This window comes from Cricetulus griseus, chromosome 2 (assembly GCF_003668045.3).
Source record: "Cricetulus griseus strain 17A/GY chromosome 2, alternate assembly CriGri-PICRH-1.0, whole genome shotgun sequence".
NCBI lineage: Eukaryota > Metazoa > Chordata > Mammalia > Rodentia > Cricetidae > Cricetulus > Cricetulus griseus.
Window position 1 is genome coordinate 212,683,382 of NC_048595.1, and position 14,802 is coordinate 212,698,183.

Sequence of the window (14,802 nt, forward strand, 5' to 3'; positions counted from 1 at the left end):
GGAGGGAGTCCAGACTTGCAGGACTGTCGGTATCACCCTGACATTTATTAAACTGCAGATGGCTAAGCACCAAATTCTTGTCTCAGATATTTAAGGCAGGGGCTGGGGAAATAACTTAGTGGGTAAGGACCTGAGTTTGATTCTCCAGAATCTGCATCAAAAGCAGGGCATGGCTACAAGTGTCAGTACTGGGGGTGGGAGACAGACAGGTCCCAGGGACTCCCTGGTAGCTAGGATAGCCAGAATAGCTTCAGGTTTAGTGGGAGACCCTGTCTCAAGGCTGTGAGGCAGAGAGCAATAGAGGAAGAAATCCAACATCCTATTCTAGCCTTGGCTTGGGCACATATTCAGTGCATACACATTAAAATATTTAAACAATTATAGGTAATGATAAAATACAGGTTTTGCAGTTCATTACATAGTGGGGTGGGGGGAAGTAGGCATTTGTTACATGCTTAGCATTAACTAAGTACTTGCAGATGGACAGATCAATTAATACCTGAAGTTTCCTGGAGTATAGGCTTCCTTGTGACACCCTGAATTAATTTTTGTGGTGCTAGGGATCAATCAGGACCCTATATAATAGGAAAGTGTTGTAGTGCTAGCTAAACCATGCCCTAGTTCCCATGCTTTGGATAAGGATAAATCTTTTCGCCAGCTGCCACAAGCTCCGCCGCCCCGTGGGCACCCAAAATAACACACAGAGATTATGGGAAATGCAGTGAAGAGAAGTTTTGTGATCCAGGCAGGAAGTGACATAGCAGGCAGACTCAATATAAGCAGGGACAAGCAAGAAATCGCTGTCTTCCTCCTCTCTTCTCTGGAGTCGCCATGTGATCCCAGGAAAAGGACTCATTCCGCTGGCATCCTCAATAAGGTAAGTCTTTATAAAATATATAGATTAATAGTTATGGTTGATAATTAAAACTGAACTAGCATATTAAGAAATCCTAGTCATTGGCCAGCAGCATTGCACCTAATACTAATCTCTGTGTGTTATTTTGGATGCCCATGTGGCGGAAAGACTTATCGTTACAGCCTAAGGCTTTGGTTAGATCTCTGACATCGCACGCACGCACGCACGCACGCACGCACACACTCACACCCTTAATTAAAGTTAATGAAAAAGATCAAAATGTCCTGATTCTTGCAATCTGGAAAGGCTGGGAGATACAGTCCTCTAGCGAGTGTTCCTTTCCCCCATTCTTAAATGGCATTTGGCCACTCATCTGAGTTCATATGCTTCCTATTCTAATTACTCTAGTAGAGCGTAGGTTTTATAAGCTACAGACTCTGCAGAGTCCCATGGTAGAAATTGCAAAGAGGCAGGCCCAGTGTACATGTGAGGGACCCCCAAGGGTCTGCATGCCAACTGTGCACCTTCCCAGTTCTTCCTATTTGTACTTCCCTTATTAATATCTAACCTTCAGTTCACCAAACTGGCTTTGCCATGCCTTGTTCTTTTTCCCTTTGGTTTTGTTTGTTTGTATGTTTGATAAGCTTTCTCAAAGAACATAGGCTGGCCTGGGGGTAGGGTCTCCCTGCCTCAGCCTGCTCAGTGCTGGTATTGATTGCACCTGTTTGTTCTGCTTTTAGCTGGAGCTGTCTTGTCTCTTCCCTTTGTCTTAATTGTTTCCCCTTTCTATTCACTGTTCCTTCTCTGTTCTAATATTAATTGCTGGACTTGCTCTACTTGTTTCCTTTCTGTCCCCACCTTTAAATCTTAGATTACACGAGACTGTCCACATTCCTTTACTCCCTTCCAAGTTAGGGAAGTTGAAAAGCACTTTAAATATATATATAGTGGGATTATGGATGTGTAACAGCACAGCAGCTAGAATGAACCGCTAGAGTGAATGATTGGAGATTATTTCAAGTGATGTTTGGTGGAGCATCTTTTGAGGCAGACCAAGATTACTACTCAGCTAAACATATATCTCCAAATGTCCAAAAGCTAGTGTGAGTAGAATAATACAATTTTCAGAATTTTTTTCTAAGCCAGAGGCATATTAAATCAGAACATTAGCCTTGTCCAAGCATTTGTTCTTAATGCAAATTATTGGGCCCAGTTTTACAGGGTCACAATATCCAGGTTTAGGGATATGTACCTCTTAAGTGAATCCTAGATAATTAAGATTTAAAACACACACACACACACACACACACACACACACACACACACAATTTTTAAAAGAGTACTTTGTTCTTTTACCTCATGTGTGTGTGTGCGTTTGTGTGTGTGCGTGTACCTGTATGTCAGAGGTTTTGGATACACCTAGAGCTGAAGTTATAGGCAGTGTGAATTGTCTGAAGTTGGTGCTCAGATCACATTTCAGGTCCTTTGCAAGACCAGTACACCTTAGTTGTTTAGCCATCTCTCCAGCCCCTGAACATTCAACTAAGCATCCAACAGTGATCCTGTCACTTGCTAAAGTGGGATATGTAACAAATTTTAGAATTATCACATTTGAATTCTGTGCATCATGAAAAAATACAAAACTGGAATTTTGAATTAATTTGAATAATAATGTGATCCAGAACCACTAGCTAATCCAAATAAATCTAGATGTTATATTCAGTTAAATCTGTCTTGCTGTTGAGTGGAAGCCAGTACTTTGTCCATGATAGTCACTCACTCTACCACCAAGCTAAATTAGTTTCTTTGTTCCGTGAATAAAACTTTACTTACAGAAGTACAAGTTGAGGGGTGGGGAGGAATTTAGGAATCATACATTAATATATGGCTTTCCCCAAATAATACTATCATCAGTTGTCTCCCATCAGTGATCTCTTTTTACTATTGCTGTTGGCACAGTGTGTCACTATACTTAGTTCTGGTTGGCCTTGAACTCACAGTCTTTCTGAGTTTTGAGATTATGGTCAGGCATCACCATGTCCAGCAAAATCTTTCTGGGACTAAGCTATTACATCATTCACAGTGCTATTTGTTGTGTAATTTCCCTATATTCACTCTACTGCCGTAAGTAGAAGAGTTGTGGTTCTCAGATTTGAGCTGCAGTTAACATTCTTCATCTTGTTTTTGAGCTGGTAATTGAGTGTTATAGGGCTTCAGGCGAGCCTCATGATCAATTCATTGTGTCGCTGTCTATTGGCGTAGATGCCCAAGTTATCGTTCTTATGGTGTGAGGTGCTAGTCTAATGTCTTCACTAGTATTAAGGAAGGCCTCTGATTCTTTGCTTCCTTTCTTGCCCATTAATGGCACAGAACAATTATAGTTGCAGTAAAATTTTAAATCAGTAGCATAAAACAATGTCCTTCCCAGTTATCTAGTTCCCCATTATGAACTGATAGGAAGCTAACATCCAGTGACTGGGCTTAATGGTTCATTAACATGGTTTTTCTCTTAAGCAGCACTTTTATAATATGGTGTGGTGCTTGAGTTAAAAAAACATTTTTAAATAGTATATACTTCAAAGCATACCACTTAGAAATGGCTTACAATTTAGGGAAAGTATTTTCATTGTGGATTTTTTGATGTATTTACATATTAGTGTTTTGCCTGCATGTATGTATGTATGTGTGTGTCCTAGGTACATGCCTGGTGCCCATGGAGATAGAAGAGGGCATCTGATTCCTGGAACTGGAGTCCTGGATGGTTGTGAGCTACCATATGTGCTGGCAAACCTGGGTCCTCTGCAAGAGCAGTAAATGCTCTTAATCACTGCACTGTCTCTCCAGGCCTCATGTGGTTATGCACATACCACAGTGCATGTGTGGAGGTCAGAGTACAACTTGTAGGAGTTGGTCTTCTCCTTTCACCATGTGAGTCCTAGGGATTAAACTCAGATCGTCAGGTCTGGTGTTAAGTGCTTACTGCTCATCCTTCCAGCCCTTGTGGAATATTTTTAGCATTTTTATAGTCAGTGAAATAATTGCTTTTTCAAATAAGCCAGTGAAAGGCATGCAATTTTAGGTTTAGATGTTACTCTCAGTCATATATGAAATACTTATGAGGTCTATTTTTGGCAGTTAATGACCTCTGAATACTCCAGTGCTTTGTTATGCCATTTCAAGTTTGTAAACATTTGTCAAACATTTGCTTAAAATACTTGGTTTTTGCTTTCTTTGTTCTCTTGGTGCACCTTGTGGATCTAGACAGTGAGTGTTTATGATACCACATTGCACTGGAGATCTTTTAAAGTTTTGAAAATATTTTTTGAATGTGGGCTTTTTTTTTTTGTATGCTGCTGAAATTGTCATTCATATTTTATCTTCTCTAAAACTCCCTCTGGCAAGTGCACTTTCATTGGCAAAAGGAAAAATTGAAACATTTCTTTAGTAATTATTTGCAAGTGTTGGAATTTTTTTTTTAAGTCTTCCTAAGAAGACATCCTATCATTATCCTAAAGATCCAGCAAAATTAATGCTCAAAATTTTATTACCCCAAGCTCTTTTGAAACCAGAAAATAATGCATTGAAAGACTCCCCAGTTGCTCATTTTGTCTCAACTCCCACCATGTTCCCCTTCGAAGGACCAAGTCATGTCCCTTGTCATGTCCCTCATAAACAGTGCTTCTGGCAGCACTGTTAGCTATGTGGGGCTGCAACAGAATCGGTGTGTTTCTTTACTATCTATCTTTCTGGGTGAAAGGCTTGAGGGGTTGCTCACAATCTTCAGGCAGTGCCAATTAATCTGTAGTGACCAGTAAGGAGGTACATGTTACCTAAGACACACTGCAGAATTTCAGATCTAAGTCACGAGGGGCTCCATAGTGACAGCATGGGTGCTGCAGACACAGCTGGCTTAGCACTGCTGCAGTGCTTATACTTGTTAGCCTAATTCTTAATTTCATACACCACTTGCCTAGCATGCAAAGTCCTGAGCTCAGTCTCCAGAAGGGGTGTGGAAGGGGCAGATATTTATTTTTGCTTTCAAAATGTGAAAATGCTCATAGTTTACTAGTATTGTTATGCATCTGACTGACTGAGGAAATAGACTTGACTCTTTTTCTACATTAGCAATAAAGTTATTGACAATGGAAGAAACCTTCATGAGTGAAGATCTCTGTTTCCTTCTGAAATAAAAGACAATAAAAACTGAAGGAAATGCTACCATTGAGTATCCACTATACCTTTATTATAAGAACTGTCATAGCTTTTAGTGCCCTTTATTACGTTTACTCTTTTGTGTGTGGGGGGTGGGGCGGGGCACTCATGTGCAGGCCAGAAAACACCTTGTAGAGTGGCTTCTGTCTGCCCTGTGGTTCCTGGAGATTGAATACAGTTCAGGCATGTGGCAGTGCCTTTACCCTTGAGCCATCTCTTCAATCTGGCCATTTGTTTTTTCTTCACATTCACCCAGGGAAGCCCCAGTCACTTGGTTTAATGAGGCATTTTCTGCATAAGCACCGAAGGATGCCCAGAAGAGCTTGCTTTTGGATCTAGTCTCCCTGTGCTCAGACATCCAGTGAGGACCAAAGCTGTTAACTTGAGTCTCAGAAAGTGCACTAGGCAGTCCTTTCAAAGGCCTGTCTTTTCACAGAGAGGAAAGGAAGTGCCTGAAGTCCAGCTTTGGGCTCTTCTCAGATGCGTTCTGACTAAGCAGCGCTTTTAGTTGAGAGAAGTGTTTTTTTCTTTTGCTCCCGTTCCTTGAGGAGCAAATGGGTGTTGACTGTCCAGATGCAGGTGTTCTGAAACGAGAGAACAACTACTGTTAACACATCACCAAAGGACAAAACATTCTTCACTGAGAGCACTGCTCCCAGCATCTTCTACTCACTAGAAGGTCTTCTACCACACTCTGCATTGCAGTTCTGTGTGGGCACTGGCTGTCCTCATCAAGGTAACTCTCGTTAACAGCAAAAAACTCATGGAATATTGGATTCTGGCACCACTGAGGTGCCGCCCTGGATCGTTTGGAAAGTATCTATGATACCTGAAGGATAAACCTAGAGGTAATGTTATTAGGCAGAGTTCTTTACACTTGACTGCAGCATTCATGACAATCCTAAATGAGAACTTTAAAAACATTACATCCTTACAACTGAAGACCACTTCATTCTTCTACAGTGAAAGGCCTTGGGGAGGCACCATTCCACCATGTCTTCCCGCTAAGCATGGCAGGGCCACAGGACAGGCACTAGCCTATTAAGTCTGTATTCTGGTGCTTTCAGGTAGTGCCAGGTACACAGGAAACATTCCACAAACATCTACATTCCATTCAACATCTAGTACGAGTTTTCATGTGGGTGCTGGGGATCTGAACTTGGGTCTTCATGCTTGCAAAGCAAGGACTACCAACTTCATGAACCCTTTCCCCAGTGCCCCAAATGTAACTAAACTGTAAATATACCAAATTTTTATTCACATTTGCACAAAAAGTAAAATACTCTGTTGAATTCTTACACCAAATATTGACTAAAATCAATAATATACATAAAACTAGATTTAACATTTTAACCCAGTATCATAAACTTCAAGGTCAATAGAATTCAAACATTAAACAGAAATAATCCAGTCCTTGCAAGATTTTGTTTATGCTCAAGACATTGATCACATTCAGTTCCTTTTGTAACAATGTATTCTAAATTCTTCACACAGTATCTGGAATTGCATTTAAATGTATGACTACCACAATGACAAAAGACTGAGGAGTCCTAAAATGAAAACTTGGCATATCTGGCAAATCTCTATTCAGTTATATTTCAGCAAGAATTTGTGACAAAGGAAAGAGTAACAGTTTGAAAACATTGTGTGAGGATATCAGGTTTGGTGGCAGAGAGTAAGCTGAGAGCACACTCGACAGGCAGGTGCAGGGCTGGGAAGCCATGATCACATATTTGACCTAAGCCACAGAGTCGGGGCTAAAGGCTGCACGTTAACCAGATCACTGTCCTAGCCCTCACAAAAGGTAACGGAGGACCTGGCCCAGGACAGCAGCAGCAGGAAAGAACAGGTACAAACTGGCAACAAAGACTAAAGTGTAGAAGCTGCCGATCCTCCTGCCCATTTTAAGTAGATTTGCATAGAAGGGCATTTTGTTCAGAGCTCAACAGAAGGAAGGGAAAACTTGGTAGTTGGCTGTGGTGGATATATGTCAGGTGCTGGGAAGGACTGCATAGGAGCCATATGCATTGACTTAAGAGTTGAAGATTAGAAGTATTAGATAGCCAAAGGACACAGAAGAAAATTTGCCAAGGCTAGTACCACATAGAGTACTCAGCATTGCATATTAAGCAGTATTTCATACTTCACAGAAGCTAACAAATTAAGGTACCTGATGGTCAAGGAGGGGCTCTTGCCTTTGGAACTAGACACATTATGACTTGGGTTTGTGGAGCCTGGAGTCTTTCTCTGTGGTGTTTTCAGGTTGGCTTTGTTTGTAGCAGTGGCAGTATTACTCTTCAAGGCGGACAGGAAACTTCTACTCTTCCCATGGTGTTTCATTGTTCTGTTGCATGTTCTACAGGTAACCAGCTACCACAAAAAGAAGTTGGTCCCATGAGTTCTCTGGTAATATAACTCAATAAACCACGGGTTCCCTCAAGTCCTATATCAGCGTGACAGAGGCAAGTTAGCACAGAGGCTACCCCTGGGAGCTTGCAATCTACTAGGAGGATCAGACAAGACAATTAAAAACAGCAGAATTGCCAATAAGGTACTGGCTAAATGTTTATATTTAAATGCTTTAAAAATCCTAAAGAAAAGAACCATAGGCAACTAAGGAATATGGAAAGCAGGAGAAATAGTCTTCCTCAGGGAAGAGCATACCAATCGACTATCTAATACTAAATGGCCAGCCCTGAAAACATAGCCTTATACAGATTGAGCAGGTTATATCTAAGAATATATATGTACATATACATCTGTGCATGTAACAAAGAGGCCATGAATTTGAAAGAGCAATGAGGGGAGGGGGAAATGGCATATTCATATTATGATGTCAAAAATAAAATAATTTTTAAAAATGTAATGAACTGAACTTCCTCAGCATGAAACTGGTTTGTGTGGGAGCTGGGGAGGTGAGACCAGACACTAACATTTGGATATACTTTGTAACAGTGGTAGGGACTGACTATTTTCTGGCTGGTATACTTAGGTTTTTTTCCTCAATAAAACATGGCAGATCCCTGACATTTTAAGTAGTGCCTTCAGATCCACAGTGATTCTATAAATGTTGGTGTGACTAATAAAACCTTTCAGTTTTCGTCATTGTCTCTAGAAGTTAGCTCTCTTCATAGGGTTCAGATTTAATATTTTTTTATATGTATGGATGTTTCCCTGCACGAATATATGTGCACTATGTACATGACTGGTCCCCTTGACGAGACTGGAGGAGGGCACAGAAGGTTGTGTTGGTTAGGAATGGCGGCTGGGAACCAAACAAGCAGCAAATACTTTGAGCGGCTCAGTCATCTCTCCAGCCCCAATAGGATGCATTGTTAAGACATGCTCTACTAACCAGAAAGACAAATATAGTATGTACTCACTCATAAGTGATACCAGACATAAAGCAAAAGATACCCAGCCTTCAATCCACAACTCCAGAGAAGCTAGAACCCTCTTCCATAAACAGATGGAAGCAGATGCAGAAATTCACAACTAATCAATGGGTCAAGCTCCTGGAGTACAATTGAAGTGAGAGAGAACGATAATATGAACAAAGGAGTCAAGACCATGATGGGGAAACCCACAGAATCAGCTCACCCGAGCTAGTGAGAGGTCACTGACTCCAGTCTGACAAATGGGAAAACTACCTAAGACCAAACTAGACTCCCTTAATATAGGTGACAATGGAGCTTGACTGGAACAATATATGATGGCACTGGCAGTGGGTCTAAGATCTAACTTTAATGAACAAACTGACTTAGTGGAGCACATTCTATATGGAGAGATACCTTGCCCAGCCTAGACCAGGGGTGTCGGGATGGAGAGATGCCTTGGTCCTGCCTCCCACGAGATGATGGGACAGACTTAGTAGACTTCCTAGGGGAGGCTTTACCCTTTCAGAGGAGGGAGGGAGAACTGGGATTGGAGTGTAAAAAATAAAGTAAAAATTTTTTAAAAAAAGACACAGTCCACTTGGTACTTAATGCCTTTTCTACATAGCTCATTCACAGACTAGTTAGGCAAGAGGTACTCAGATTTCAAACACAAAAATGCAAATGAAGATCAGTGTGACGGTTTGAATGAGAATGGCCCCATAGACACAGATGCTTGAACACTTGGTATCCAGTTGGTGTAACTGTTTGGGAAGGATTAGGAGGTATATATAGCCTTGGTGGAGGAGATAGGTGTCTTACCAGGGTGGTGGGCTTTGAGGTTTGAAAAGACAGTGACTCCCAGTGTCTCTCTCTCTCTGCTTCAAGGTTGTGGATCAAAATGTGAGCCCTCAACTATTACTTCACTCAGCCTCGGTCGAGTCTAGCTCTTGGGAACTGTAAGCCTAATTAAACACTTTCTTTTATAAATTGCCTTAGTCTTGGTGTTTCATCACCAGCAACAGAAAAGTAACTATAGCAATCTGCATAAAGGCCTGCTGCCTTATAGTTTTGGGGAAAAGGCTACATCTAGATTAAATCAGCAAAACATCCCCGGCACCTTTCTAGTGATCTCTAACTAAAGTACAATAGAGTATAAACTTCAACAAGTAAGACATCATGAAACTTATCTTCCTGTAGGAACGTTTTCCAAGTATGTTACAGTGATGTTTCTAACAATTTCCTATGGCAGAAGGCTCATAACTTGAGGTCAGCCTAGGCTACACAATGGGTTTAAGGCTACATAGTAAGATCCTGTCTTATGGTAACGTCCAGTGCCTACATGCACTTAGGATGATAATGTTCACACAGTACATGCAAGATATAAAATGTATCTGCTATTGGGCTCCATCTAGAAGCCCTAGGGAATTTTTGTTTTATTACATTTTATACCCTGATACTAAACGTTTGCTGGGTGGACAAGTACTACATGCTGAGTTCATACACAGGAGGAAAGTATTGGTCACAACATCCTGTGAGTGACACTGGCAAACACAAGGAATTCTCAAAACTGAAAATCCTGTGCTCAACAGTGAAATGAGTGATGGTAAAACTGTCCATCAATCTTTGGTTTTTTGGTAGTTAATCAAAAATAAAAATAGACTAGCTGGTGTGGTGTCCTGAGCCTTTAACTCCAGGCAGAGACCAGCCTGATCTACAAAGCAAGTTCTAGGGCTATACAGAGAAACCCTGTCAATAAATAAATAAAATAAATGTGAACCATCTCTTTGTTGAATTACTATCACAGAAACATTACAGGTGTACTCTTGACAGTCCAAATGTACTGTTATAACACTCTGCTGGTGGGCCAGTTTCCAACCTAAGGGAAAGAAGACAAAATTACAGCATTTTTTTATGTTCTAGAGCTGCAACCTTACCAGCACACTTGCGGAGTCTTTGTACTTTCTCAACAGCTTTGCTTCTTTAAAACTCAGTGTATGATTTCTTGCTTCTCGATTAAGGAGTTTTTGTATCTTGGGTGTCAGTTTGGCCTTGGGTTTGAGGCGCACTCTAGAGTTATCCAGAACCAACAACTGGAAGCAGTTTGGACATGTTTCTTGAAAAGTGCTGTGTTCTTCTACAATTACATAAGTCAAATTCACAAGTCAGCAAGTCAGAATGTTTTGTTACCTCAAACAACTGGCATCATAAATGGGAAAAAGAAAAATATACTGATGGCATCAGCAGATATAGTCTCTTGAAGCAAAATCTAGATACGAAAAATTTATAAAAGCAAACTAACAATAATGTACTTTACAAAATTCTCTAATTCCTTCCTTCAGCAACAGATAGGCCTCTGGCCTTTATTACTTTGCTCATTTGTTGCTTAGTTATCAATACATTTACCACACTTAAGCTCTACAGAGTTTTCCTTTCCTTCCCTCTCTCTTTCCTTTCACAGTTAGTACAGCCAGTACTTCTTGGGTATTGTAAATAAAGGACAACCAGATGACATGCAACATCAAAGTGCTGGGCCAGGGTGTGGGACTAAGGAAGAGGTTGGTCTGGTTATTGTAATTAAAGCAGGGTGGCTAGGAAAGGCTTCATCAAATGGCATTTGCAGAGAGAAATGACAGCAGGCAGGAAGTAAAGAGTTCATGCATGATAAGGCATTTGGAAAAGCCCTGGAACCATCAAAGTACACTGAGGTACAGGACAAGTAGATGATGCCTGGAAGATGGGTGGAAACTACTGAAATATTGATCCATGTGGTGCCGTTGAGATGGCTCCGAGGGTCAAGGCACTTATCATCCCCAGAAAACCATCTAGTAGAAGGATAGAGTCTATTCCCCAAAGATGTTCTCTGATTTCTAAACGTTCACTCTCTCGGGCACACAAACACACACAAAAATGTGTGGACTAGAGAGATAGATTGCTCAACAGTTAAGAATGGTGGCTGCTCTTCCAGAGGACCCAGGTTCGACTCCCAGAATCCACTTTGCAGAGCTCACACTTGTCTGTAACTCCAGTTCCAGGGAATTCATCACCCTCTTCTGGTGACCAGGCTCTCAAGTGGTACAGACATGTAGGCAAAATTTATACTTAACAGAATAAAATTTTAAAATAAAAGCTCTTTAAGAGACTGGGGAGATGGCTCAGGGGTTAGGAGTATTTGCTCCTCTAGCAAAAGACTCGGGTTTAATTCCCAGCACCCACATGGTGGCTCACAACCGGTTTTAACTCGAGTTCCAGAAGGATCCGACGCTCTCTTCTAGCTTCTGTACGCAAGCAAAGCACAAAACCACATTTTAAAGTAAAGATTAGTCAATGTGTCAAATGCTGAGGGTTAAGACATATTAAAGACTTTGGGTTTTTCATGCAACTGGGAAGCCTAAAACTTTTTTCTTTTCTTTTTTAAATGAGACAAGTCGGACAGGCTTTTCTTTTGGGTTACTGGAGCACTGGAATGGCGCTGAGCTGGGCGACAAGGGCCGAAGTCACCGCTGCCGGAGTTCTCTTACCGTGTGTCGAACTGTAGGCCCAGCTGGAAAAGAGAGCGAGGCGTGAGGCCGGGGCACCGTAGCCGCCCTCCCACACTCCCCACCCCCGCCTGCCCTCTGTCCCTCTCTTACAGGAGGTAGCGGGCCTGGCCAGGGCAGCTTTCCACCAGGCCGCGAGCCGCCGCTTCAAGGTAGTACTTCTGACGCATAGCTAAGCACGTCCGGCCGCCGAAACGCCGCGAAAGAGCTCTGTGCCGGAAGTTGGCTTTCTTAGTGTAACTACCGTGGGCATCCGCCCTCAAACTCCCTCCGGAAACTTGCATTCGCGACTCAGAAGTTCCGATCTCTATATCAGTTAACCATCATCCAGGTGTTTTACTTTACTCCGCTAGTTTGCTTTCTTCTTTTTAAAGATGTATTTATTCTGTGTATGAGTGCTTGCCTGAGTGTATGTTTGTGCGTTACTTGCATGTACCTGGAGAAGTCAGAAGAAGGTATCGATCCCCTGGAACTGGGATTGCAGATATTTGAGAGCTGCCATGTGGGTGCTCGGAAAGAACCGGGACCTCTGTAAGAACAATCAGTGCTCCTAAATGCTAAGCCACCAAGTGCTCTAAGCGGCTGAGCCATCTCTCCAGCCCTAGTTTATTTCATGCACAATTTTCTTAATGAATACACCTTACTTACATTTATGTATTTTTGAGGCAGAGTCTTTCTATATAGCTCTGGCTGTCCTGGAACTCACTATGTAGACAAACCAGGCTGGCCTCCTACTCAAAGAGATCTGCTTGCCAACTGAGTTCTGGGATTAAAGACATGTACCACCATGCCAGGCTGGCACGCAATTCTTTAACTGCTAAATATGATTTTTTTTTTCCCGAGACTGGGTTTTTCTGTATAACAGCCCTAGCTATCTTGGAACTAGCTCAGTAGATCAGGCTGGCCTTGAACTCACAGAGATCTGCCTGCCTCGATCCTGAGTTCTGGGATTAAAGGCTTGGGCCACCACCGCCCAGCTATGTGATTTTTTAAAAAATGTAAAATAGGACATCCGGTATTTTTTCAAGATGAACAGCAAGTTAGCAAGTTATGTTAAGGCCGTTTCCCATTTGAAATAGAATGGAAATAGTAATGACTACAGGTGCTTTTCTTAACACACTAACATGCATTGTTCACTCATTAATTCTCATAACAAACCCAGAGCATAAATGCAATGCCACTTCATCTTAAAGACTTTTTTCCTTTGTAGTAGAGACACACCGTGTAGTCTAGGGTAGCCTCAAACTCATTCTGTTGCCCAAGCTGTCCTCGATCTTATCCTGCCTGTTGCATCAGCCTGAATCCTGGGATGATAAGTGTGAGCCACCACACCACATCTATTTCCAGACTCTGATCTGTTTCACCAACCCATAAAGCAGGAAAGAAGGGAAATTCACACTTCCTCTACCTTCCACCATACAGTCCTTCACCTGCCTGTTTTCTCTCTGAGCATGGCACTCCTGTATGCAGATGCCTACCTGTCTTCTCCTGTGTTCAGATGCTTACTCAGCATCCCTGCTTGACTTGTTACCTATCTTCTCAGAGGCAAAGTTGTTGAAATAACTCCTGTTTGTCCACACAGACTTGCCCAGGTGCCCATTATACTTACCCCCTCGGATCCTGAGCCTGGCTCCTGATTCCTCTTTCCACCACTAGCCACGGCTCTGTCGTCAGGTCAACAGCTCTCTTCAGGAGCCACAGGCAAGGACTTTGCATGCCAGGCTCAAAGTTTCCGGAGATGGTTATCTCACACTTTATGAGTCCAGGAAGGGATAAAATCCAAAAGTCAAAATATGGCTTCTCCAGAAATGTCCTTGGTTCTCTGACCAAAAATGCCAGAAGGGAGCTCTAGATTTTTGTTTTGTTTGTTTTTCGAGACAGGATTTCTCAGTTTAGCCATATATGTCCTGGAACTCGCAATGTAGAGCAGCAGCTCACAACCATCTGTAATTCCAGGTCCAAGGGATCCGATGTCCTCTCTGGACTCCTTGAGCACCAGGCATGCATGTAGCTCGCAGACAAACATGTAGACAAAACACCCCTACACATAAAAAATTAAATAAATAAATAAATAAATAAAGCTTTAAAATAAAATAAGGTGGAGAAATGACTTGCATTTTCTTAATGAGGCACATAAGACAAAACACAGTACAATAAAATAAACTGTTTACAAGTAGTGCGCTTTACAAAGCCTATTTTGGAGAGAAGACCCCCAAGCTGAGAGAAGCTAGTAGGGAAGCAAACCTTTCTGCGTTTCTTCGCTCGCTTGCAGTTCCCATCAGTCACCAGCAGAGGGAAAAGTAGTTTTGTTTCTCGTGGATCCCCGAGTAGCGCAAATTCTCTCGCTAAAGAGAAGCAACCGAGAGCTCCAGGGAGACCCCGGTCTGTGGGCGGTTAAGCTGGCCTGGAGGAGTCTCTCGGGCCTCACAGCCTCCTCCAGGTGGATGCACAGACTCTCGGTAGCTCCCCTCAAACGAGCTAAGAGGGATAACTTGGTCGGGACGCCCTGCTGGCCGCCCAGTCCTGGACTTCTTCGCTGCCGCCTCGCAAAGCATTCTCTCGAGCCGGCGGACTCGGGAGGCGAGTCCGAGTGCAACCCGGGGAGCTCAAGCCCTGGTCCTATGGCACTCCTGGGGAACCGAACCCGGGTCCTAGTGCAGTCCTGGGGAACCGAGACCATGTTCTAGTGCAGTCCTGGGAGCCCGAGTTCCGAGCCGAGTGCGAACCAGGTAAGCATCCTCTGGGGTCCCAGCGCGATCCTGGCGAGCCCGCGACTGCTTCGCCGCGCATCCCCGGATCCCAGTCCATCTACCCCAAGTCG

The 14,802-nt window shown here is 42.7% G+C and overlaps 1 protein-coding gene across 2 annotated transcripts; it reads right to left on the reverse strand.

Annotated features, from left to right (window-relative positions):
* Window positions 1-5,072: 5,072 nt before the first annotated feature.
* C2H18orf21 (chromosome 2 C18orf21 homolog) lies at window positions 5,073-12,216 on the reverse strand. Of its 2 annotated transcripts, XM_027400579.2 has the most exons (5): window positions 12,075-12,212; window positions 11,964-11,986; window positions 10,380-10,579; window positions 7,239-7,438; window positions 5,073-5,652 (listed from the first exon to the last, which is right to left on the reverse strand). In XM_027400579.2, exons 1-5 carry the CDS (start codon window positions 12,149-12,151, stop codon window positions 5,499-5,501), a joined length of 654 nt encoding a protein of 217 aa, XP_027256380.1. In that variant the 5' UTR covers window positions 12,152-12,212; the 3' UTR covers window positions 5,073-5,498. The 2 variants fall into 2 exon arrangements, with proteins under 2 accessions (XP_027256380.1, XP_027256381.1); XM_027400580.2 differs by lacking the exon at window positions 7,239-7,438 and having other exon boundaries at window positions 12,075-12,216.
* Between the last annotated feature and the right edge of the window lie 2,586 nt (window positions 12,217-14,802).

What these genes read in the sequence shown, in the direction of transcription:
- C2H18orf21 (XM_027400579.2), bottom strand. Translation starts at nt 12,151, where the DNA reads ATGCGTCAGAAGTACTACCTTGAAGCGGCGGCTCGCGGCCTGGTGGAA. An exon ending in AAGACTCCGCAAGTGTGCTG is followed by an intron (nt 7,439 to 10,379) that starts GTAAGGTTGCAG and finishes TTTTTGTGGTAG; the next exon opens with CTGGTTACCTGTAGAACATG. An exon ending in AGCCCCTCCTTGACCATCAG is followed by an intron (nt 5,653 to 7,238) that starts GTACCTTAATTT and finishes CTCTCGTTTCAG; the next exon opens with AACACCTGCATCTGGACAGT.